The 27526-nt window shown below is 38.9% G+C and overlaps 1 protein-coding gene across 7 annotated transcripts in view; it reads right to left on the bottom strand.

The window, feature by feature from the left end:
• Nucleotides 1–27526, bottom strand: part of UTRN (utrophin) — a 457412-nt gene that overhangs the window by 277922 nt on the left and 151964 nt on the right. For 5 of the 7 annotated variants that reach the window (XM_072140863.1, XM_072140860.1, XM_072140858.1 and 2 more), the window contains 14 exons: nucleotides 25744–25923; nucleotides 24744–24872; nucleotides 23903–24073; nucleotides 22263–22418; nucleotides 18317–18454; nucleotides 16888–17040; nucleotides 16193–16372; nucleotides 14767–14958; nucleotides 11742–11914; nucleotides 10561–10711; nucleotides 8803–8978; nucleotides 8120–8255; nucleotides 6948–7097; nucleotides 1904–1988 (listed from right to left, as the gene is read on the bottom strand). In XM_072140863.1, coding sequence (XP_071996964.1) covers nucleotides 1904–1988; nucleotides 6948–7097; nucleotides 8120–8255; nucleotides 8803–8978; nucleotides 10561–10711; nucleotides 11742–11914; nucleotides 14767–14958; nucleotides 16193–16372; nucleotides 16888–17040; nucleotides 18317–18454; nucleotides 22263–22418; nucleotides 23903–24073; nucleotides 24744–24872; nucleotides 25744–25923 — 2170 coding nt within the window. The remainder of the gene's footprint in view (nucleotides 1–1903; nucleotides 1989–6947; nucleotides 7098–8119; nucleotides 8256–8802; nucleotides 8979–10560; nucleotides 10712–11741; nucleotides 11915–14766; nucleotides 14959–16192; nucleotides 16373–16887; nucleotides 17041–18316; nucleotides 18455–22262; nucleotides 22419–23902; nucleotides 24074–24743; nucleotides 24873–25743; nucleotides 25924–27526) is intronic. The other 2 variants (XM_072140867.1, XM_072140861.1) reach the window with 1 other exon arrangement.

A 27526-nucleotide genomic window follows, 5' to 3' on the forward strand; every position in this document is an offset into this window, starting at 1 on the left:
TTTCTCACCCTCGGCTTATACTCGATCAGCTTATACTTAAGTATATACGGTAATTCAGTTCCCCTGTTATTTTATTAATCACATGATGGATCCCAGAAAGGTGTCCAGGAGCACCAGGAATGCAGGACTGTTTTGTCAGAAACTGCACAGATGTGAACCTGTCTCACAATGTACACATTTCTCAGGAAAAGAATATTCTTTAGGCCCTAAATTCCTAACACTATCATTCACTGTAAAAGCATAACACAAAGTACATTATTTTGTAATGTCTATCAAGCCTTTTCTTTGTACAGTTTTGGCAAAGCATATCTTAGGACATATTAAACTTTTATGATGTTAATAACTTTGAAATACTTTTCATAAAATGACTACCCTTAGACTGTGTCGTAAAGTATATAGGTAAAAACCTAATAGATGATGCTAAAATGTTAATATATTAAAAGCCAGTAACATTTAATGGGTCCTTATTAAATAACCTTTCCTAATAGAGCTCTCCATAGACGCATAATAAACATTACTACACGACTACTGTCAAAATGCTATTTCCTCATTAGTAACTAAATGAAAAACTGTAAAATAGTTGAGTGCAAAATAAGTGTATGCTATTTACGACAAGCCAAGTTAAAATGCTTTCTTCTTCAGTTTATAGTTTTGGATCTGTGCACCTAAAGGAATTGCAATAAAGAACAAACTGTGCTGACTTTACAACACTGGAAGAGCAAATCTAAATAAAATATTTAGATCTGAAAACTCTTCAAGGAAGGTTCCTCATAACCCACCCATAACAACATCATTTAGTGCCCCTACTGGTAGCTTTACATAATCGGTGCACTATTATCTACAGGGGATGCAACATAATGGGGCACAATTACTAAGGGTCCGAATCGCATTTTTCCCCTGGGTTTCCCAAATTATTCCGATTTGCTCCAAATTGCCCTGGGATTTTGGCGCACACGATCGGATTGTGGCGTATCAGCGCCGGCTTTCGCGTGACAGAAATCGGGGGCCGTGGCCGTCCGAAAACCCGACGGATTCGGAGAAACTGCGGAATTTAAAAAAAATTTGTTTCGCAAAAATAGCACTCACATACACCGAGACGGAGAAGGTGAATTCCGGCGGACTTCAGCGCAGCAGCGACACCTAGTGGACATCGGGCGCAGGACCTTAGTGAATCCCGGCAGAACCCGAATGAGCGTCGGAGAACACGTCGCTGGATCGCGACTGGACCGGGTAAATAGATCTGCCCCAATGTGATAGGCTCATCTCTTACATGGGCAATTTTCGCACATGTCCAGAGTTCTAAACAACTGTACTGAGTAATACTAGAGTTTTATATCAGGGGCATGCATTCAGTTATGTGTTTGTTCTATATTTTCTTTTACATAGCTTACCATATAGCTTCTCCTTAGCATTATACAGTAGGACAAATGAATTGAATAAGACATGTCATAGTCTATATATAGTACTGTGTGCTGCATCATTGCAACCTATGTATATATTCATATGTAAGCATATGGAAGGTATACTTAACATGTTTGTATTGCACAACTTTCTGTAATTATATGCTCTAGAACCTAGTATAATATAGGAAATTTAGATCAATCACTCTATCTGAAAGGTGATCTTATAGGAATCTAGAGTGCTTTAGAACATATGGTACACTGACAGAAATTACTTGCTATATGTTTGGAATACAGATGACTGATATTCTAAGTATATTGTTCATTTTCCATATCCTGATGTAATCAAATATCAAATTTAAATATAATTTTTTTGAATTAAAGATTACATTGCATTTGAGTGCCAAGTACTTTCTTATATAATGTGATAGTCCATCATGTCACATGGAAACTTGTTTACATAGCAGCACAAAGAAAAGGGTTGAATGAAAAACTTTACTTACCGGGAAGGACAGTCTGGGTTGCATAGGTAGGATAATACAAAACTTGTTCCAAATCCTTGATTTTCTCTGGTACCTCCCTCGACACCTTTTAATACACAAAAAAGTTCGATGAAGCGGTCTTTAAAGGGAATTTGTCACTAGGGACATCATTTTCACTAAAGACAGGTTGCAGAAGCTCATCACACCTGCAGTGCGAATATGTCTTTCTGCATTTCCTAAGAATTTGCATTACAATACAATTGTGTGTTATAACTTACCTTGCACCATAACTGAATCCTCTATGTAGTCCCAGGGGTTGGGCTTTGGTATAGATGCATTTAAAAAAACAACATGTGACTTGTCTGTGCTGCTCACTCCTCAGCTCTTGGCCTTCATCTTTATGCTCCTGTACAAATCTTTTCTCCTGCTCCTTCACAGATCTCACAGCTTGGTGAAATGACATTAGTCAGAGAGGAAGGAGCTGTACAGGAGCACAAAGATGGGGGCCAAGGGCTGAGCAATCTGCAGCACGACAAGTCATATGCTCTTTAAAGAGTAAAAACTGCATATTACTGTGAGCCAACAATAGGAGCAGTGGAAAACACGGATAAGGTGTAAATCAATCTATTAAACTGTCCTATAACTGACATGTGAAGTTTATATCTATAAACCACGATTTTTCCTGTTTATGTATACTTTATGAAGTAAATATCTTCAGAGGTCAGTAATGTCAAGACTCCAATCAACCTAGTATAGTAATGCATGTTATTCACCCTATAATATGAATCTAATTATATTAGGAGACAAATTACTCTGACTTCAATTTCACTTCTATGTGTAATATCTACTTCAGTGGAGAAGAGATGTGGATATATAATATACATTGACTGCCACATACTGGGTAAGAGATTGCTAGCTGCTTGTATGGTTTAAGCGTGTAGCCTTAAATAGATGACGATTTTATTGTCACCGAGACCAGCAGGCTACGTGTAGAAATGGTTACATGATCACAGAATGCATACTAAACTACAAGAAAAAGTGTTAACAATAGACTAGAAATGTAAACAGCTTTATTTCATCACAAACAATATATACGGTAAGTACATGAGACACAAGCTAAAAACATTTAAAAACATACAAGCAGCAATGTTGTGAGACCATGGTATAGTCACTCATCTAGACAACTCCATAATGTCAAATGGTAGACAACACTGCCCACCAAAATCTGAAGTAAACCCAACATGCAATGGGAACATGAAAATACCAAGGGGTATATTATGCCTGCCTGGTATAATAAAAGTTAGTTAATGGATAAGTAGCATATGTCCATACCAGACTGGTCAAGTTGCAAATGGACAAATGGCAACAAATAGATCAAGAGTAAAGGTAAGGCATACGGAGGGAAATGATCAAAGCAGGATCACAGAATGCAGGTTGATATTTATAATGTAAAAACCGTGTACAGAAGTATAGGGAACTATAGACTCAAAACAGATAAAACATAAAAAGACAAAAGCAAATCAGGCACTGGCACACTGTTCAGCTGGTACATTTTAGAAACAACTGGACAAATTCAAATAGGTCACAGTTTCCACCAAGTTGTACCACCAAATCATGACCTAAGCACAATAAAGATCATTATTTGCTTTCTGGTGGAGATCTGACTGACCAGTACTGCCCCAAAGAATAGAGTGGTAAGCTGCATGTTGTCACTTACATAGAGAATGAATGCACAAGTATGACTTTCATTCCAGTTTCATGGGTGGGAAAGACAAAGTGGTCATATCCCTGTTATCAGCATAGAACTGGCTGATAATGCTTAACTTGCTGAGGTGACACAACCATGTAAAATGTAGAGGGTCGATCCAATTAGAATCACCTCTCTATCTTCTAGATAAGTGAAAAATGGTAGCTCAGGAGGGGTTAAACTGCTCGTAAGTCCCACTTGCCAGAATGGGGGACACTGAACCCAAACCAGCAATAGGATCTTGGGCATCTCCACATGGTTGATGCAACTAATAACTGGTATTAGTAGACTAAAGGACTAGATCTATTCTAAGTTCTAATGTTACTGATATCGATCCTACATTTTTCATGTGTGTCCCTTCTTCTCCCCTTTCCATCCTTGAACGGACTTGTGTGATTATACAGGAAAATTTAAATGTGTGTGAAACCAGCCCAGCAAATATTGGCAAGTCAAGACGCATTGCAGGTACAATTCAAATGTACTCAAATGGGTTAACTTTAGAAAACTCAAAAGTAAACATTGAGTCCTAAGAATGAAGAAGAGGACTAGTATAGCTTTATTCTGAGTCACTATAAAGCCAGAAAGAATCCAAAAAATTCTTGAGGACAAACTTAATCTATTTTAATTATAAAAATGACACATTCTATAAATCCATCTGATAGAGCATTGCCGCTGCATTCATCTCTCCTGGCTTTCCCAACATGAGTAGTACTACAGGACCTAGAGAAGCATGTGACCGATTACATGCTTCCTGCATCACTTGAAAGTCCTTAAACCCTTTCATGCTTCCAGGGGATGGGACCAGAAGAAGTTGTGTCTGGGACTGGTTATGAAGACAAGCTGTGTGTGTGTGTGTGTGTGTGTGTGTGTGTGTGTGTGTATGGATATACTCAGTGACGGCCTAATCTCCTCCACCCAACAACACCACTGCAGCCCGTACTGGCCACCCTTTACAGAAATGTCCAGAGCAGAGCCCCCCTTTACAGAAATGTCCACAGTAGAGCCTCCATTTACAGAAATGTCCACAGTAGAGCCTCCATTTACAGAAATGTCCACAGTAGAGCCTCCATTTACAGAAATGTCCACAGTAGAGCCTCCATTTACAGAAATGTCCACCGTAGAGCCACTGCTGCACTGTGTCTAACAGAAAAAAGTGCACCTAAAGGAGCGTGTTTGTGCTTAATTGGAGTTTGCACCGCATTTATTACTGACAGGCACCACAATTCTTTCTGCACCAGAATTCTACAGCATGAAAGTGCAACAAAAAAATTGTGTACACTTCGAAAGCAGTGTAGGGGAGCGCCTGATTGATGAGCACCGTGTACCAGTTTTGATTAATCTGGAGCACTCTGCACACTCCACAGGCACTCTGCATATAAATGTGGGCCTTTATGTTTTTCGATGAGGAATAATCTTTTGTGATAGACGAGAGATGTAAAAGAATAGAGGTTGACTGCACCAAGAATAAAAATAACTAGAAATTCACTGTCTGAACGTCAAACAATTGCATCTGATGGTGCAGAGTAATGCAAGTATATGACAAGTGAAACCAAATCCATGTCCTTCGGAAATATTGATAAACCTTCAAAATTATATAGCAGAAAGGACCAAATCTATAAAATATACTAATGTAGAAGGCTAAAAATATGACTCTGAAATATGGTCTCATCATTCTCTGCACAGATTATAGAGTGAATTACGGTACCATCATAGTGGATGGGATTTATATATATATCCCATTCATTTAAAGTGATTTAAATTTATTGCTACAGATTCAGGGGTACAGAATTCACCCTGCAATGCAACCATTGTCCTCCACCCCCAACAAAGCAATAATGTGCTGCTTTTAGCTAATTTCTGCCTCTGCAGATTTACTCTAAGCCATAAACTACAAAAACTATTACCGTAAATACTCGAGTATAAGCCGACTCGACTATATGCCGAGACCCCTAATTGTACCACCGAAAATTGGGAAAACCTATTGACTCCAGTATAAGCCGAGGGTGTAGTATACAGCCAGCCAGCCCCCTGTGGTATACAGCCAGTCCCCTGTGGTATACAGCAAGCCCCCTGTAGTATACAACCAGCCCCGTGTAGTATACAACCAGCCCCGTGTAGTATACAGCCAGCCCCGTGTAGTATACAGCCAGCCCCGTGTAGTATACAGCCAGCCCCGTGTAGTATACAGCCAGCCCCGTGTAGTATACAGCCAGCCCCGTGTAGTATACAGCCAGCCCCGTGTAGTATGCAGCCAGCCCGCCCCCTGTAGTATGCAGCCAGCCCGCCCCCTGTAGTATGCAGCCAGCCCGCCCCCTGTAGTATGCAGCCAGCCCACCCCTGTAGTATGCAGCCAGCCCGCCCCCTGTAGTATGCAGCCAGCCCGCCCCCTGTAGTATGCCGCCAGCCCGCCCCCTGTTGTATGCAGCCAGCCCGCCCCCTGTTGTATGCAGCCAGCCCGCCCCCTGTAGTATGCAGCCAGCCCGCCCCCTGTAGTATGCAGCCATGCACATATAGTATACAGCCATGCACATATAGTATACAGCCATGCACATATAGTATTACAGCCAGCCCCATATAGTATTACAGCCAGCCCCATATAGTATTACAGCCAGCCCCATATAGTATTACAGCCAGCCCCATATAGTATTACAGCCAGCCCCATATAGTATTACAGCCAGCCCCATATAGTATTACAGCCAGCCCCCTGTATGCCAAGCACATTAAAAAAAAAAAAAAACCTTAATACTCACTCTCCAGTGATACTCACCGCCGGATGCTCGGCGTGGCTCCCGATCCTCAATGCTGCTCCTCTTCTTTCTTCTCTTTGCTGTAATAGCCGGCAGAGTCGCGTCCATGCGATCTGACGGCCGCCGTACACTATGATGCGATGGTGTCGCCACGGATGACGTCATCAGCGGTTACACCGCTGCATCATAGTGTACGGCGGCCGTCAGATTGCATGGACGCGCCTCTGCCAGCTAGAGAAGAAGGAGAAGAAATAGAGAAGGGAGAAGAGGAGCCACTGGAAGCCGCGCAGAGGATCAGGAGCCACGCCAGGGATCCGGGCGCCGGAGGGTGAGTATTACGTTTATTTTTTTAATTGACACATGTATAAGCCGAGGTGCGGTTTTTCAGCACATTTTTTGTGCTGAAAAACTCGGCTTATACATGAGTATATACGGTATTATTATATATATATATATATATATACATATACATATATACACACACACACAATGAAAACTACTGAAACAAACACAAATATAAAAAGGAAAACAAGCAGAAAGGAGAAATAGAAAAAGCTTCATTTGGCCATACCTGTGTCCAGTTAAAATTTAGAGTCCGAAGTCTAGAAGAAAGTTTCTCTCTGTCCTGGGCATTGAGTCTTTTCATATCTAAGATATCTGCTGCTGTGCGGTTTAGCCACTCAACATTGTCACTCTGGATTTCTAAATCTTTGCTTAGTACCTGAAGAGGGAGCAAGAGAACTGTATTGATGAGGTTTCTACAATATTTTGGAAACATGCTGAAGAACATAATTAGATACACTGAACTCAAGCGAAGCCAAGAATATTTCTATTAAGTCAGAGCTCATTAGATATTTTTTCCACATTATTTCTACATTAAAAGTCAACACATTGGCAGGAATTAAACAAGAATGAAAGGTAATGCTACAGCAAATCCCAAAACAGCTGTCATATAAGCAAGCATTGACTGTATTAATAATTACATGGATATTTTTCTGTCTAAAGATTGTTTCTGGATTTGTCAATGCACGGTTGGCCAAGCCCAAGGTAAAAAAAAAAAAAGAACTTTCAGGGTCCAGGGTCACTCAGATATTGCACCTGACTGCAATTTCCAGGGGGTCCCGAGACCTATTGCATGCAGTGACTGGCCTTCTCGGACATCAGAGGAAGTGGAAAATGGAACGGACATCCAGGATCGGAGGAGGCTACTCATTGTATGAAGCGAGTCCTGGGAGCCCCATGAATCTAGTCAGATATTATGCACAAACACAAGAGGCAACTGGATTTAAGAGAACTCAAAAGGTTTATCTTGAGTTCTTTAGATGCTCTTTCTTGTCCTCCGGTAACGCTATCTAACACTGCGGCAGGAAACAATGTAATCATCGGACCGCTTGCAAAGCTGTCCGATGTATTCATGAGGGGGCGGTCCGAGGCGCTGCCTCTACCCCAGACCACCATGCTCACTCCATAGGCCGGCGGTGACTGCTGCGCGTCATGCGGCAGTCACCACCCCTAACCACGCCCCAACCCCGCCCCCTCATGAATACATCGGACCACTTTGGGAGCGGTCCGATGATTACATTGTACCCTGCAGCAGGGTTAGATAGAAGGATAGCGTTACCAGAAACCTAACACTGCAGCGTTTGTTCAAGCACTAGGAGCTGCTTACCTTAGTAAGCAGCTCCTAGTGCCAAAATTTTAGGTGACAGGTCCTCTTTAAGGTAAGCACATAATATTTTTTACCTTTATCTCGGTCAGCCTTTCCTCATTATCACGTGCTGGATCCACTTGCAATATATTGGTGGCCTGGTCCAGCCAAACTGTGAACTCCTCCATCCTCCTCTTGTAATCAGTTACAGCTGGGCTTTCTTCTCTTAATCTTTCCAAGCACAAAGCAAAGAAAATGTAAAACCGCTTTCGAAATAATAGTAGTTTGTCATGCAAAACTATGCCACCGTATAGATAACAATTGTATATAGCACTGTAGAAATTATTTATTATTTACCCTTAGTTGTGGGCCCCATCCAATGGCATGCAAAATTATACATTGCAGAAGCTAAGCTCCACTCCAATGCAAATTCAGAGGCATTTAATCTACATATATGCCAAGACACATGTGTTCATTCACTGAGTCTGTGGTACCAGTTGGAAAAAGGAAGGTAGGACCAAACATTTATGAACAAATAACAAAGTCTAGCATTCCGTATGATTAAGCCAAACATGTCACTGATAAGAAGATCACTTAAAGGAGTAAATAAATACAAGGTGACTTTACATATCAGAAATATGTCACAAAAAACTGCTTTTTCACCACTGTCTATTTATAAGCTATATGGTATTACACAAGAATGCTATCCTCAGGTTACTATAATCTGTGTATAAGGAAGATAACACAGTAACTGATCTGCAATAAACAGAACTCATACCTTTGCTGTCTGTCCATAACCTCAAATTTAATAGCACTCCAGCGTCGGTTCAAATTTGTTAATTTCTCCTGAAGGATCTGACCATCGGTGGCGGAGAGATGCGGTATGATCCCTTCCCCGCTCTGGTTGAGAATGGTAAAACTGAGTTGGTGAGTGCTGACTCCTTCTTCGAGCTCCTGGGAGAATGAAGCAAAAAGAAGAATTAATAAAAAAGCTACCTGCTGAGGCCTATATGTCTATGATCCCTATGCCTATCAACACAATGGCAAGTAAATGCAGAAGCGTAAAATAATCTGCTTTATGAAAAAAACTCTGTTTGCACTGCTGTTCTCAGAAGTGTTTTGATCTATTGAAACTGTAAAAGGAAAATGACACCCATGAAATGAGGTTTTAACTTCATTTCGTTTAAATGTGTAGTTTCTACTTTTTGCGGATGCTGAACATTTCATAATATTATTTAGTGATATTACTAAGATAATTAATGGTACAATGAATGTTTTATTTTATAAATCATTAATATTATTTTGTAATGGAATTAAAATCCATTATATCTACAACAAAGTCAGCCATCGGTTGTAGCAAAGACAATCTCCCATGTTAGCCCTGTATTACAAGGTACACAGTTGACAAAAATCTACCATCAAAATCAAGCATGATAAACCAGTGACACTCATAGATCCAGGCACTGTGACTGTGGTAATATCCTTATATGTGTTATCTATGGCCTCCTTCCTTCTAAAATCATGCCAAAATGAGCCATAAGAGCTTTGGGGGCTTTACCTCAGTGCTGCAAATTCATAGGCTGTTTCAATGAGCAGAACATATCTCTTCCAGCTCTGCTCTCTTACTTCTCCCTCTGCCTGTGTAATCTAGCAGCAGCAGAAAATGCAGGGGTGGGGTTGTTCCTGACCAGTTTAACAGCCTGTGAAGCTACAGAACGGAGGGCCTCTGGTAATGCCCCCAGAGTGCTTATGGCTCATTAATATCATTTTAAACATTAATTTGAGAAGGAAGAAGGACCTTGATAACAAATATAAGAATATTACCACAGTCACAGTGCTGGATCTATGAGTAAATGTTTTTGGTCTATCATAATTGATTTTGATGGCAGATTTCCTCTAGTTTTATTTGTTTTCATGGAAGAAAATGTCATAGGTCACATTTTTGAATGATTTATGAATGAACTGGATGATCAGGCACGTTACACATAGGCAAGTGGGATGGCGAAGTGAAAGAGGATCACCAAAACGTTATCCTTTTTGGGACTAGAGAAATTTCATAGGGGTTTATGCAACCCTGGTCTCTGGATCTGAAACCATTGGATATGTTCCTTTGGAGGTTGCTTAAATAACATCTACCACCAGGATGAAATACTGTATACAAATGAGCCTGAGGGGCTCCATTAATACCTATGGAGCCTGGAGCCCTTCAGGCTCATTTGCATAAAGTCCTTCATCCTGGTGGTAGATGTCCTTTAAAGGAAAACATGGAAAAAGCCTTGCACTGTGGATTAATTAAAGGAAAACATATGCTAGCTGAGCTTTTTTTCCATAAGATCTTATATAAATGTTTATACAGTGCTGTGAAACATATTGGTTTGAAATAACAGGAATTCACTGAAAGCTTAACAAGATATACAATATAGACTGGAGTAAGGTGATGCAATTATGGTCCTCATTTAAGAAGATTATTTTTAACCTTCTCTTTTGTCATTAATAACACTTCATGTTGATATTTATTAATATTATTGATATTTACCCGCTGATGGGTTTGTGCTTTTTCCAAATCCAAAACACCTCCTGAAGTGTTGCCCTGGGCTAACAATCCCTCCGCTTCATTCATCCACTTTGTGAGGTCGTTGAGGTCACAATGGAACTGGCGCCACTCCTCCTGCGCTCTGTCAAAACGACTTAAATGTAAACACTCCAATTAGTTATCAGCAAATAACCTGTTACCTCTATCATACTATCATACTGATATTGAAGAGAATGGGGCAGATTTATCAAGCTCTCTGAAAGTCAGAATATTTCTAGTTGCCCATGGCAACCAATCACTGCTCCCCTTTAAAATATTCATGAGCACTGATAAAATGAAAGCTGAGCTGTTATTGGTTGCCATTGGCAACTAGAAATATTCTGACTTTCAGACACTTGATAAATCTGCCCCAATGTGTCTGCAGAGGATTCTTTAATTGTTTATGGTATCTATTTATAATTAAATAAACTATATCATGAAATGTTACTGTGGTCAGACAAGCTTATTATAAATTAGCATTTATGAATTTTGCAAGAGTTTTCTTCACAGCAGTTACCCCATTTACATCAACTATACGCAGGGGCAAATTGACCCTTCACACAACACATGCAATTGTTTTGTGTCCTTGTGATTATGGAGGGGGCACACTGCATTTATGTGCAGCAAACTCTCTTGGACCATTCCTGCAAAATCCATTTTTTCACAAATCAATCACTCTTGTCATGTAGGACAACTGTGCCTAATACTTTTATTTTCTATATCCTGCAGTTTATTTGTTATCTTCCCCAGTTTACACGAGAAACTGGACAGATACTAACCTTGAGAGGTGATTAGGGCTGCTGCTCCTTGCTTATGAAGGAAGGGGAGATCTGTCTAGCTAGCAGAATAGCCTTGTGTGTGTGCAGCTCTATGGATGCACACATCTCCAGCAAGAGCTTCCCATCAGTCCCTCCATCCAGCTGTTAATAAAGTCTTTACACTTCAGGTAACTATTTCCCTGCTTGCTTGCTACTATTCTATGCTCCCCTAGATGATGAAAGCTTCCAGGCTAGTAACTATATAGATCCTGTATAAAGACTAGTTATAGCATTTCTTTAATTTGCTGGGAAAGTATCTTGTACTCAAAATGTATATGGTGTAGCAGCAGGATTATTCATGTTTGGTTAATTGGCATGAAGTCTTACCTCTTACGCTCATTGAATAGCCTGTTGATACGATCCCATTCTGCATTGACTTGGGTTAGTGATTCCCCTATCTGGATGGCTTCTGGTCCAGAAGCTTCCAAAATCACATCAGGTTGCTTCTCGTGTATAGCTGCGATTTGTTCTCCTAGTTTATCCACTGCATCTTTTATGTTCTAGATGAACGAAAACCGTTACATCAAGAGGTGTACAAGGTAACTGGCCTAATGCAAAAGTACTCAGTGATTCATTACTTACTAAATGCTAGAGCTACACCTGGGTATCTAATATTTATGCATGTCATCACAGTGAAAATACTGTTTAGATGCCCTGTATATATGATCCCTAAAAGTACTAAATTAGTAAGTAAGATATCTTCTAGGACACCAGTCACCTACACCTTACACAAAAAATAGCTCCATTACAGATTAGCTGCTGCCGTAACAACTGCATCTGACAAGGGCTTTTTTTGGGTAGCATAGCCAATATTTAAAGGACATCAATCATCAGATCAAGGATTGTAAACCAAACATTCAGACATACTGAAAAAAATTATGCACAAATTATTAAAAAATTATGCAAATGAGTCTGAGGGGCTCCAGGCTCCCTTAACTCGTATGGAGCCTGGAACCCTAAGGTTCATTTGCATAATTGTAAAAGCCTATTTTTTTTTATAAAAACAAAAAAAGCTAAAATAAGAGCAGATCCTGCCAGAGGGGGCACATGCCAGTTTGTCAGTGTGCTTGGTTTACAATCCTTGATCTGATGATAGAGGTCCTTTAAAAATCTAGATTCTATAACATTGAACTTTGCTGGTAACATGTTTTGTAAGATGGTGGCTTGACTTTGTTAGAAATGTGTTTTATTAGCGAGAGAAAATAAATGGTGTAAGGTTTTCTTTAATGCACATCCATTATCTACAGTGCCAATGGCAACAAACATGTAGTAGTGGTTAAATACATGTCGCTCCTCGTATTGTATGGTCAAAGTTGGTGCACAAGTTAGGCAACCACCACTGGTCGTATTCAGCGTCCTGCTGCGTTGATGGCGGTAACGGTACCACTGATGATTATAACATTACTCTTTCTTTGGATATTACAACCAATATACTGGCAATCCATTTCTGATGAAAGTCGTATAAAAATAATTATCTTGAATAAAAGGAGATTGCATTGCATTTGAGTGCCAAGTATAATATTGTTATTAAACATCTCCTTCTGACTTATCCTCAACTCAGGACAGCATATCCGGCAATGAAATGAGTGCTGTGTATAGAGGGATTTAGGCAACACCAATTGGGAGTGTTCCTAGGAAACACTGTTCTCCATAACTGCTTGTTGAGTTGTGTACACAATGATGCTAACATTGATTAAGGTGCTATGTGAAAACAATAATTATCAGAGAACAATGCGTTTGCCTGCTGTAGTCATAACAGTAGAGCTGCTTTCCTTGTCTACATATAGAAGGCTATGATGGAGGTTAGATTAAAGGGATATTCTTATTTCAGCAAATAAACGTATTGTTATTGTTTGTATAATGAAAATAAAGTTATATAATTTTCCAATGTATCAATACTTCAAAGTTTTCTGGATCGCTGCTTACTGCCCTTCTATACAAAGCTTCTAATTTTACTTCCAGCGGACAGAATCTGACCATAGTCACACAGGTGCACGACTTGTTATTATCATACAGAGTAATCAGAGCTTTGTTATAGCGAGCCGTGCATCTGTGTGACCATGGTCAGATTTCTGTCCACTGGAAGTAAACATAGAAGCTTTCCATAGAGGGAAAGCAAACAGAGATCTAGAAAACCGTGAGGAACTGATACAGAAAGTATATTGAAAAACTGTATAACGTTTCATTTTACAAACAACAACATGTAAAGTATTTGCATGGGATCACCCTTTAACTTTTGCAGAGTTAGTAAGATAATTTACCATTCATACAATATTTCTACAAGGCTCCTCTATCCCTGCTATTAACTAAAGAACATCTTTGGATACATAGAGGCAAAAGCTCTGAAGGGTTACAGGAAATTTCTCTCAGGCAACAAATAAAGATCAAAGTGGAAAATAGCCAAGCTGCATTTATTTTGGAACCATCTAAAATAGCATCACTGTTTTATTCTGTTCCTAACAGGAAATACAATAGACCCAAGGCTCTTAACCTGCGGTTCATGTATCCCGAGCAGTATATGCCATGCCTCCAGGGGGTTATTGCCGTGCTTTGTATATACAGCTCAATGTTTGGTGATAGCCTTGCGGGTACAGGGGAATGGTGATATATGGGTAATTCATTTTGGTAAGAGAGTAAGAGTCTTCAATCTAGGACATTTTACAATACTTGTGAATTGGGAATATATGCATCAGTATGAGATTCAGACTAGCTTTAAATTTATATTGCCAGAAATTTGTATATTGGATTGCTACTAGTTTATTAATGGTTTTCTATATGTCTTGGTTTTACATTTTTTCTTTTTTTTTTTGCTCTGCAATGTAAAAGTAAACACTTATAACGTATACCACAAGAGCTTAGGGGACTTACAGGTTTAATGAGAGAGATAATATACTGTATAAGTAGTGTTAAAGTACAGCCATAGAGGGAACGCTCGGAGAGATGTACTACATCCACCCTGGAGCACTTAGTACAACAATTTGAACATGGGACCTAGCAATACCATTCTCTGACCTGTGTCCAGGAAGGGAAATGGTAATTTGGGGGTAATAGATGCCGCACCTGTCAATTTTATATTTGCTTAAAAATTACAGTAAACATAATAACTAATGACAACATATCAAATGTTTCACATAAAAATTAGCATTGATGATATTAACGCATGATGCCTGATGTACTTTACATGGAAAACGACAGAATTTGTGTTACATAGAAGACAATATAGAAGACAAAAGACAAAATAGTGCCAAACTGATGACATTGGGATACAACAAGTTCACTATACATCACACATTGCTCTACTACACAGAATGCAGCTGTAAAACCTTTAGTAAATTTTCTGTAGATATTTTACCTTTAGTAAATCCTCCTGCACAGAAAAATTTTCATACTCTCCACTGCTTAGCTCAGGTGAAGTAAGTAGAAGCTCAGTGTCTGCTATGGACAGCAAAACCTTGTTAATTTCTACCAAGTAATTTGAAGGATGAAAGGACGGAGTAAATCCCATTGAGGTAACACTCAAATCCAAGCGAGAGTCTGTATCATCCTATAAAAGAACACAGAAATTCTTATACTGCAAACCCATCTCTGAGCAGCAAAAATCTGGAGGAAGAAGAAAATTATACTTGAACTTGACATATATTATTCCTCTTAGCTATGAGGTCTTCCCTGCAGGCAACATGGCTTGTAAGAAAAACATCAACATTAATCTACATTCGACTAAAGCTGAAGAAACCTACATTTTAATAGAGGGTTCCTTACTAAGCTGTTATTAATGAGCACCTTATTATTGATAATCTGCTATACAATGCAACTGTGCCTGCTATACAGTGGGTGGCATTTATCTTTATTTCTGCTAGTTAAGTTGCCTAATTTTTACAATTTTTGCTGTTTTTGCAATTTTCACTGTGACTTTTGCTGTTGTTTTTCAAGTACCCCTTGGTCTGCACCTTGTTCAGTGCCTTATGTATCTTTAATTTTCAGATGTTCTGTATGAATTTTCACTTCTGTATCACTTTTTTTGCTTATTTTTGCAACCTTTTTAGGCGCAAATCTGCACCTGGTCCAGGGCAGGTGCAAAGGAAGGATTTTTTTCATGGACATTGTTTTTACATGTAAATTAGAATTATTCCACATGCTTTAAAAGTTTAAAATTTTAGATGAGAAGAGATTTGCCTAATTACATTGCTGTTAACATGGTGTTTACAAAACGCATGCCTATGTATGTTAACGAACACTGAGTTAACTGTTTGTTAACACTATGTTAGCGTGCACTTTAACATCTTGTTACATGTTTTTTGTAAACGCCATGTTGACAGCAATGTAATGCAAATCTACTCTTCTCAGCTTTTATGATGCATTTGAAAAAGAATGTGTTAACACCATGTGTGACTGCAGCCTCATATGTCATCATCTCCCTGGCCTGTGACCAGAGTGCTTAAAAATGCAGGCCAGAACTGCCCACTCCTGCATATAACCCCCTCACTTGGCTTGTGTCCATGTGGATTTGAGACATTTGCAATAAAAAGTCTCTAAAAGAAGCCAAAATTTGCGCCTGCCAGGATAGGTAAAACTGAACTGTATCACAAGTAGAAAGACAGGATCATTGGGAGAAGCATTACCAGGTTTATTTCCTGGTTCTATGTAGTTGAAAGGGGGAATAAATAGATATTATAGAAATAAATACATTTGAGTGTATGCATTTCTTTTTAATTCCACTGATTAATTTTATTACAGTTTTACATATGCTGTACTTTCTGATATGCAGATCATGTTCTTACACTTACTAAACTCTGATCTTGAGTTCCTAAATACATAGCAAACTGCTTTTCAATCTCTTCCCATCGTTGCATCATTTTGTCACTGTCGACCTCTCCCGGTGAGCCATGGTGCAGAACACTGGTCTGCTTCTGGAGAACATCAAATTCTTCCCTATGTTCCTCTACTTCTTTAAGGAGCTCCTGTAAGCACATGAAAATCAGCTAAATAATATGTAATATGTATTGTAAAAATAAAGGTATTCTATTAAAAATAAAATATTTTTAAGTTAAAGGGAACATACCACCACATATCTACCTATAAAGGTAGATCAGTAGCCTCTTTGTTCCTTCTTTGGCACACAGCTCCTCGTAGCTGCGCACCCTCGTCCGAGAATCCTACCGTCTGCGCATGCTACTAGGGAGTGGAGAAGCCACGCTGTGTAGCCACAGCTCTGGGTAGTCCACGCCCCAATAGCTACTTTAGAAAATTTACATATTTGCCAAATAAAAGTTGGCAAAAGATTGTGGGGATGTGAAGATTAGCCCTTAAAAGGGCTATTCTCCCGTCCTGTAGATGTACCTTCCACCCAATCTACCTTTATAGGTATAAATACGTGGTGGTAGGTTACCTTTAAAGATATAAATATGCATAACAGAGATCTACAGCTTAACTATTTATGTGTTCCCTGGAAAGTCAATCACTAAACCCAAGCTACCTGAAGTTTCTTGTCATCATCTGCCTCCTGGAGACCAGAATGATGATGTTCTGTCTCACTCATCCAGTTATAGAAGCGATCTTCCTGCAGCTCAGTATGTGAAAAGACTGGAGATGATTTAACCTCTTGTCTTCTCCTTACTGACTGCAATTCCTAAGGAACAAAGAGATACTGTCAAAAGTGCTCCAGAGATAGATAAACTTTTGATTAAGGTTCATGTCGATTATGATGGGATTGATCGATTGCATAGTCCATACAGACTGCCAAAAGAATTTTTCTTTCTGGATAACGTTTGTCTGAATGGTTATACAGGTAGATAAGTGAGGTCAGAGATAATTAGCAGATACTTTTCTTGATAAGCCAAACACATTTGGAAAATTTGGGAAGGTAGATGTAGGTTTATCTACATTTTGTTAAATGCCATGTGTCCAGCTTACTAGTATAGATTAGCCTTTGTTCATAGTTTGACTTGAGGCGGGAAGTAAGAGGTTTGAATATGGAGACTTTGACAATTAAGGCCGTCTTGTAGGAGTTTGAAGACTTATAGCCATTGAAGTTCCTCAAGGGGATTCAAGGAAAATATGCAAATAAGTTCTCCAGGACGGGAAAAGGAAAACCACGCCTCTTTTAGCTACCTTGGAAGGCAGCTCCCTTGACATTAAGCATGACTTGAAGCCTAAAGACATCATGTGGAATTCAAACCAAGCCAGTATTTCTATTCCAGAAGGAACAGATTCCCAACTGCACTGTTTCTTTAGACAACTTCCCAACTTTAGACAGCACAGTGTAGGGAAATTGGTTAGGTTAAACTTATTTGCATATTTCCTTATCCCATGCTGAAAAATGTATTTGCATATTTTCCCTTAATGGTTTGACGGCAGGGGATCAAGTTCCTTAAAATATTTTACTGTCAATTCATCACATGTAACACTTTCCTATTAAGAAAACCTTTTATAACAAATTAAACTTTTTCTCTTTGTTTTGTTTATTTTGAGAAGCTACATAACTTTGGGGTTGATAATCAATAACAAAGTCTGTGAAAACTGTCCCTTTTCATGTTATTTCTCTAAACCTGTCACCCACATCTGTGACAGCCTTCTAATGTCTCTCAGAGGAAAGCATGAGCGTTGACCCTAACCTAACAGGATCCCTAAAAGTATTTAAAGTAAAGTAATATTTATGCAACTATTATGCAATTCCATACTGTAGTTCATTATGTGTATTTATCAATGTTGCAGGTTTAGTATAGAAACTGTATAAAAGTAGTGTAGATTTCATCAAATACTTCACATTTTGTAGAATTCACATTTCAAAGCAATAACATTTAGCACAGCCATGTGCAACCCCCTTGAAAATAAAAATACAGCTAATGTTATAAGCTACAAGTACATACAATATATGGATACATATGTTCATGATCAATCCTGACCTTTACACTGTTGTATCTGGTCTGTAAGAGCAGAAGTTCCAGACGGAGTTTCTCTCTCTGGATGTCATCCATTTCTTGTTGGAGGAATTGTTCTCCTTTGTACAGAATGTCTTCAATATGATCCTTCTCCTCTTGAATCTAATTTATGTAGAATAAAAATCATATGTCAGAGCTGAAAGTAACTCGTGGTAGAAATTATAGCATTACTGACAATTCAAGTATGAAGCAAGCGCTTGCTGGTTTGCCTTTTACATAAATCTCTAGCATGCTTTAGTGAGAAATGATACAGTGAGTGTGAACTAGCTTGAGGCAACACCCAAATTCCCAGCTGACAGCTGTCCGTGCCCCCTGCTCCTCACTTCAGCATTCCAAGACACAAGAGACCGAAGCAATTAATTGCCATTATGTACACAAGGATCGTCCCATCCTGGGAGTCACAATACTGCAACAGGTTCACCAACAGATACTTGTCACATTAAAGAAAACATACATTCTATAGTCTTTCTCCTGGATAATGGGGACATTATTATTCATATGAAGAACTGTAAAAAAAAAAATAACACTGGGCTAAAAGTGACACTTGACCTTGTAATTTTTCCATTTAGAGGTTAATGCAAAAAAATGCCTCTGTCAGCATTCTTTCAGAAGCTTATATAAGTTTGATTCACTTTTCCAGGCTACCTGTCAGCAGCGTGTGGTGATACCTGGGAGAGGACTGCAGCCTGTGCGTGCCTGTGTCAGTCTTCTCTCCTCCACACTCATACAGCTCCTTCCTGCTCCACACTTCCTGTATTCTGTAAAAATGCCCCTAAGTAATGAACATGTATTTGTCAACATGTCATTATACTGCTGTAGCATAATGTTATAAGATCTCAGGTGTTGCATTGAGAATTTATACAGAATGTCCAGTATGTAAATCCTGAAGAGACCAGTGTATACAGAGATGAAGCCAGAGGTACACATTGTTACACTCTGCATGCACCATATGCTGATTGACTCCATTTTATATGCAAGATATATTGATTAACCCCTAGGGGACTCAGCATCTTTTGGCCTAAAGGACGCGGCCCCATTTTTCAAATCTGGCCTGTGTCACTATAAGTGGTTATAGCGTGGGAACGCTGTGAGATATCCAGGGGATTTTGAGATTGTTTTCTCGTGACACATTGTACTTCAAATTAGTTTAAAAATTTGGATGAAATCTTTTGCGTTTAGTTATGAAAAAAAACTAAATTTGGCAAAAATTTTGAAAAATTCTTTATTTTCAACGTTCTAAATTCTCTACTTTTGATTCAGAAAGTCATAGCACCCAAATAAATTCATAACTTACATTTCCCAAATGTCTGCTTTATGTTGGCATGGGTTTTTCAGATTCCACATATTTTACTAGAATGTTATGAGGCTCAGAATTTGGGTGCCATTTTTCACATTTTTTGTAAAATCGCCAAAACCTGTATTTAGATGGACCTGCTCAGTTTCTAATTGACACTGAGAGGCCTAAATAATAGCGAGACTGGTAAATTACTCCACTGTGGAAACTACACCCCTCAACGTATGAAAAACCACTTTTAAGAAGTTTGTTAACCCTTTACGTGTTTTATAGGGGTTAAAACAAAATGGAGGTGGAGTCTGCAAATTGTAATATTTTTTCACAATACACTCATTTTGGGTGGAAAATTAAACATTTGTAATGGATAAAATGAAAAAAGGCTCCACAAAGTTTGATACGCAATTTCTCCCGAGTACACCGATACCCTATATGTGGTGGTAACCTGCTGTATGGGCGCACGGCCGGGCATAGAAGGGAAGGAGGCGCCATTCAAATCAGATTTGCTATGTCACATTGTACAGGCTATAATTTTTTTCTTTTTTTTTATTGTGGACCTATAGGGGCTTATTTCTTATGCCACATGAGATGCACTTTTCTAATACATAATTTTGGGGCATCTATAGCTAATTGGTGAGATTTAATTAACTCTTTGTTGGTGGAGGAAATGAAAATCATCAATTTTTAGGAAAATTTTTATGTGTTTTTTTTTTGGCCGTTAACCATACCATGAAAATAGTATATTATTTTTATTCTATGGGTCGCCACGTTTATGAAAATACTTCATTTATAAATATTTTTTTATTTTTTCCCATTTTTACTGAATAAAAAGTAATTTGGCAAAATTGTTGTTAATTTTAGCATCACCGTCTTTCATATGCATAACTTTTTTTATTTTTCACCTCACAAATCTGTTTAAGGGCTTATTTTTTGCAAGAATGATAGCTCTTTTTAGTGGTCTTATTTTAGATTGCGTAACTTTTTAAAATCACTTTTTTAGAGCATTTTTAAAGGGCATTAATAAAACATCATCTTTTTCAGAGAGAGTTTTTTTAGGTTGTTTTTTACGGGGTTCACTTTGCGGATCTAGTACCGATTCTGTTTTATTATACAGATTGTTACGGACGCAGGGATACCAAATATGTGGGGGTTTTGTGTATTTTATTCAATTGTACTGAATAAAAACTAATTTGGAGAAAATCTTATTCATTTTAGCATCACCATCTTTTTATATGCATAACTTTTTTATTTTTTGGCAGATAAATCTTGTTAGGGGCTTATTTTTTGCGAGAACAGTTGTTCTTTTTAGTGGGCTTATTTTGGAGTGCATAACATTTTTTAAATCACTTTTTAGAGCATTTTTTATAGGGTATTAATTAAAAATTATCTTTTTTCGGAATGTTTTTTGCGTTTTTTTCCTCCGGCGTTTACCATGCGGGTCCAGTAACAATTCTGTTTTATTATGCAGATTGTTACGGACGCGGCAATACCAAATATGCGGGGTTTTTTGTGTTTTTATGTTTTTTATACTTTATTAAGTGTTTTTATGGGAAAGTGACATTTTAGGGGCTTATATTTTTATGTATTTATTTTTTATTTATTATAATGTGTAGTGTTAAGTGTTTTTGCATATTTTTACTTATACATACTTGAACTTGAACCAGTGATGCTCTGATCACTGGTTTAAGTTCAATACACTGCTCTACAATACTATTTTATTGTAGAGCAGTGTAAACTGTCTGAGCAAGCTTGCGCATGCTCAGACAGTTTACAGCCAGACCCGGAAGGGGTCTGGCTGCCATGGAGACCGGGCAGCTCCGGGGCACATGCCAGTCCTCGGAGCTGCCCAGAAGTGGATCGAACCCCCCGGTAAGCGGCACGGGGGATCCGATCCACAGCGCAAACACCCTTACACGCCGCGGTCATGTTTGACCGCGGCGTGTAAGGGGTTAACACCCGCGATCGGAGCCGGCTCCGATCGCGGGTGTTAGCGCAGGCTGTCAGCTGTACTAGACAGCTGACAGCCGCTGCTTCTGGTACCGGCTCCGTTCGTGAGCCGGTGCCAGAAGCAGGACGTTATAGAACGTCCCCGTGCGCTAAGCATCTAGCCCCGGGGACGTACTATAACGTCCTGGTGCGCCTAGGGGTTAAAGGGTAAGTGCCACTTCAATGAAAATAATAAATAAATCTAGACCTCCCTTTCCTCTTTTCTCTTTTCTTTTTCCTCCTCCTACAAAGGGGATTGTACTATTTCTTTTTTCAAAATCTTTCTTTACTATCTTTACTATCCCTTTGTCAGAAATCACTCTCATCACATTACAGGCTAGTTTTTTGCTTTGAAGAAGTGGACGGATTGCGTTTACAATAGAAACAGCATTCAGTATAACCAGGAAAAAAAATAATATGGCACCTATCCTTTACGCACCATTAAGCCCTTCTGGTGTGATGGGGTCAAGAAAAAATATCACGCCCCTAACACTAGGCACAACATTGTCTATACACATACATTTATTTGCATTGATCTGACCATCATGATATTTGTTGACGGGAAAGTGAGGTGTCTATGCCCCCCCCCTCTCCCGAGGAGAGAATGAGGATTTCTTCCCTTACATCACTCACCCGTTCACACTCTGCTGGAGATTGTAAATACTTCTCCAAGACCCTCTGGACACTGAGCAACTCTGTTTCAAAGTCTTCAATCTCTACAGCAGAGGGTCCAGTCTTAATAGCTTCCTCTAATGTGACCTGTACTCCAGGATCCTGATCCAAAAGTATCTGAAAAAGACACAAATGAATTAAAGGGAACCTGTCACCAGGGACCTAATTTTCACTAAAGACAGGTTACAGAAGACCATTACAGCTGCATTGCAAATATGCCTTTCTGCTTTCTCTAATCATGGGCATTACAATATAATTGTGTGTTATAACTTATCTTGCACCCTGACAGAATCCTCAGTGTAGTCCTTTGGTTTGGATGCATTTAAAAAAAACAACATGTGACTTGTCTGTACTGCAGACTGCTCAGCTCTTGGCCCCCACCTTTGTGCTCCTGTACAGATCCTCCCTCCCCCACTGATTACAGCTCACCAGGCTGTGAGCTCTGTGAAGGAGCAAGAAAGCAGAGCTGAACAGGAGCACAAAGGTGGGGCTGAGCTGAAGAGCTGAGCAGTCTGCAGTACAGACAAGTCACATGTTGTTTTTTTAAATGCATCCAAATGCATTTAATGCAACCCCTGGGACTACACAGAGGATTATGTCAGGGTGCTATGCGTTACAGTAATATTCCAACTATATGAAATGACAGGGGTCCCGAAGACTGCTTTGAGTTAAACAAGATTTTAGCTTCTAATCTTAAAATATCAGCAACTGTTAAAGGGGAACTTGTCACCACATTTGCACATATACAGCCAGTGACAGGTTCCTAGAGCTCTATTAACTGACTGACCCCCTTCTTTTAGCCAAATTTTTTTTGCTTACATTCACATAAATCACCTTTTATCAAACATTACCTGACATCAGAGGGGGCGGGCCCTGCTCGGCCGGCCCCTTCCATCTACTCCTCCCCATGCCTTATGCCTCTTTACTGGTCACAGTTATTGTCATGTGACCAAAGTGACATCATCTCAAGTCCTTTAGCCTCTTATTAATAGCAAACTGTACCCCATGGATGTATCTGATCACATTCAGTCATCGCAGCCTCCATGGACTTCTACTCCTCTCCATCCTCCATGGAGTCTGCAGTGATTTCATGTAATCACATATGTGGTGTAAGTTTGCTATTCCTAGAAGGCTGAAGGACCTGTGATGTCGTCACTGGTCCCATGTCATGAATATAAAACAAAGCACTGTGTAAAAAAATTGACACAATATTTCCCATCTGTATATAGAGCTTTATATGTCTGCAGTTGAATATTAGCAGATACTCATTAAGTACAAGGAGGCAGAGAAGGGATATGAAGAGACACAGAGCTATCAGTCAGAATAATGGGGCATGTTTAACTGCCAGCCTGAGATATAGTCAGAAACACCAGACATGAGTCACAAAAGCTAATTTTCCTATCAGAAAAACATCTGTAATTAAGGTACAGTGCCCCACTCACAGCTGATTTTAGGTGATATGAGGAGGATTTGTAACCCTTTATTAGCAGGCATTGTTAGTCAGGGGGGTTAAAATCTGGTGACAGGTCCTCTTAAACTTTTGCATCACATTTTGTTGTAAAAAATTGAATTGGTCCCTCCTTGAATTGGTATCCTCTTACCTTGGCAGCATTTATGTGTTGTGAAACTTTCTCAAAGTTGCGATTTAGTTCAGCCACTTTTGGTTCCACCAGTTGCTGGCAAGTTGTACCACGACTGCCCATGAGTATTCCGGCATGGTCTCGAACATTATCCACTCGGAGACTGACATCATCCAACTCAGACAAAAGACGCTTGAAAAATAAAATAAAGTCATTTGTGACTAAAGGTGACATTCAATAAACAGAAATCTCAACCTTAGCATTTATTGCTGCTTACTAACATCCTTTCAGGCTACACAATATACAAATATAATGTCCAATTATCATAATTATTATGTAAAAATTGAAGATTTTTTTTTTTCCTTCATGCTCAGAAGATTGATGCAGAGTGTTAATTTGTGTAACAAAGTAAAAATTGATAAATGAATAAATTATAAAAGCAAATGCAGCGGGCTGAACAGACTCAGGCACTGTAGTTTCTGCAAACTTAGGTAAGTAAACATTCAAGGCTGCTAGATGTAAATGCTTTTCCAATTTCTTCTGACCAACAAATGTGTTCTGAGACTTCCCAATACTCCTCCAAATAATAGGGAAGGAGGAATTTCAACAAGCATGATCTTTTGATTTTGAAAGAAAATCCTCAGTGCAGAGCGATCTATCCAAGGCTTACTCAACTATTCCTATCATGAACACATGATCAGCCAAGCCGAGTCCGCATAGAAGAATTAGGATAGACACTGTAGGTATTAGGCAATCGGCACGCTACCAACTGTATACGTCCAGTCTTACTTTATGGGGAAAAACTCTTATTAAATATAAAAAAATGAAATATTGATACCACATGTGTGAAGTAGACCAGTACCTTCACAATCTCCTCTTTCTTGTTAGCTGGCTTTTTCTCAATCTCATCCAGAAGGGCTTCCGCTTGATAGAGCCAAGTGCTTATGTGAGCGACATTCTCATCGAAAATCTCCATCTGACTCTGGTGATTCTAACAAAACATAGAGATGGGTCATTGGCTGCGAGCATTCAAGTAAATGACTGCTAATGATTGTTAATTTAGAGAGTTGGCACCAAGCAGTGACATAAGAGAACAGTTCAGCAGTCTGAGTACAAAGAGAGGGAAATCCCTTTATTACAACATGTGTACACTATATGTCAGCAGGAAAAACACAGGGAAGCATTTCCCTTTTCCAATACAACTGCCCTTTTCTTAAATAAAGATAAAACACAATATAAGTGGTAGTCGCACAAGTATACTATCAATCCAAAGGTGGTTATTAATATTATATTAAAAGTGCTTACAAGTGCGTAACTCGCAATTGAGATTGTTTTGCTCAAAGGATACAACAGATAGCTAGACATTAATTTAACAGAATTAAGACTCACAACAAAGTGTACATGGTAAATAGAGTTTAAGTCAGGTGGTAACATACACAACTAAGCCGTGTGGAGGAAGTACTGTAGAAGAGGCAGACAGAATCCCCAAATCAGCTTTCTAACCACCATATATATCATAAAAATATAAAACACATGCTGCAGGAATAATTGCATTTTACATTTATACAATATAGACAGTTTGTCTATTACCATTACCACTTCTTTCAAACATTGGACATCTCAGTTCTTCTCGATCTTTTGATCAGAAATTTTCTTTTTTTGCTTATCCTTATCCAATGGCTAGGGGATATACTGTATGAGGATATCCATATCTAAATGTGAACAGAATGTGGACTAAAACATTCCCTTGATCATTGTAGAAACTGTATCTCTGGAGTTCGACTGCCTAGTCCAAGACCCTGAATAGTAACAAATATTATGTAAGAGATGAAATAAGACTATTTTTGTTGCCATGTACTTACCAGTAATGTATTGCACCAATCCTCCGTCCAGGTTCGGACTCTGCTCCAGCCAGCATTAAGGACACATAGTTTTTCCTCCAGGATGTTTTCACTTCCCTCCACTAGGCACTGCAAAGCTGCGCTGCTCTCAGTTACGTTGTTCAGATCTGCTTTCCTCCTCTCCAGCTCCTTCAGCACACTCTACAAAAAGAGCAGGCCAGATTATTCAAAGAACGACAGCAAACCTTCTCAACTTTCCATTTGTCTCACATATTTTCAAGACTACAGGAAACTCCTCAGTTCCTTAATAATAGGATTGATGTTCATATATATATATTTGTTTCAACATTAACTGTGGATAAATAATTCCTTACATTCCTCAGTAAATAACACTAAAACCAGGGAGTAAACCTGGCAGCAAGACTTTTTTCCTATAGTGCTACCACAGGTAAACTGAAGTGGGTGAGTTCATAATAGACAAAATCACTAATAAATTAATAAATAAAGTAAAAAATAATTATAAGTACATAGCATTTTATTCCAATAAATATTTTTTATGTTTGTTCTGCCTACAAAAAACTTGGTTATTGTATCATAATGGTGATAAAAAGCCTTAATATTAATGTAAATCTATCACTTAAACATGCCCCATGCATGTGGGAGTCGGAGAAAGGGAAATTGAGGAGTCGGAGATTTGGCTTACAGACTACACAACCCTGTTTATCCTCCAGCATCAGACACAATGATTAATCTGGCGCAGCATAGAAATGCCTAGTGTAACTCTAAACTGGTCTAAAAGCCGACACATTAATACATTTCCCCCAATGTCTTTTTTCCTTTGAAATATTTGAGTTTAGACAATATAAATCTAATATGTATGACCACATTTAGTTATTAAGAAATGCAAATAAAAATACTTGTCCTAATAGCAACCTGTTTCTACCTGTCTACAGCCACATAATAAATAGAACATAATAAATACCAAACAAGCCCCACATCTGCAGTAAAACCCGCAACAATAATTGACATGCTTTAAATCTCATACACTAGGTTTCTACCATATATTGCAGTCAGTTGCCCACTGATAGGTCCGCGGTCGCTAACACGCATGATTACCCCGGTAATTGCACTACATAGCCACCTGAACGCCGGACAAATCTTACAACATTGGTGGTGACTGCCAGGCTGCATGCGGCTGTCACCGCCTCCTCTGACCACCCCCTCATGAATACACCGGAGCTCTGTAAGCTTGGTCCAGAGGGCTATTTAGTGCAGCGTCTGCTAGCTTAATTGGAATGTTCTGAAGAAGCCAGTGATTTAACACTGCTATTACTGGGGTTGGGTTAGGGAGCTAGTTACTTTAGTGACAGGTCCTCCTTAAGAAGTTTATCAAACAAATAGTTCTAAAAAAAAAAAAAATCTGAAAATTACCCAATCAACAAAGTTTAAAGTATAAAGGAAAACATTAATATAAACCTCTTCAGTAAATATCCATCACTGGAATTTATGCAGCATGCAATTTGCAGCGATTAAAGATTCATTATCCAAGAGTCATTTGCATCCTGGTGTAGCTAAGCCACAAGTGACTTATAATTAAGTCATTTAATAAGTCAGGCACAATTTGTTTTTGCTGTGTACTCATAATTCAGAAAGAAATCTCTGCCCAATTAATGCTGATGTAACATTAATTTCTTCTACACTAGAACGACAAAGATTAAGAGTTTATCTCACAAAGTTGGAATTCAGGCCTTTCTTACACTGCAATTGGTCTCCCATTCTAGGTATTGAGGTTCTTCTTGTTACC

Source organism: Engystomops pustulosus, chromosome 3, assembly GCF_040894005.1.
Source record: "Engystomops pustulosus chromosome 3, aEngPut4.maternal, whole genome shotgun sequence".
NCBI classification, from domain to species: Eukaryota; Metazoa; Chordata; class Amphibia; order Anura; family Leptodactylidae; genus Engystomops; species Engystomops pustulosus.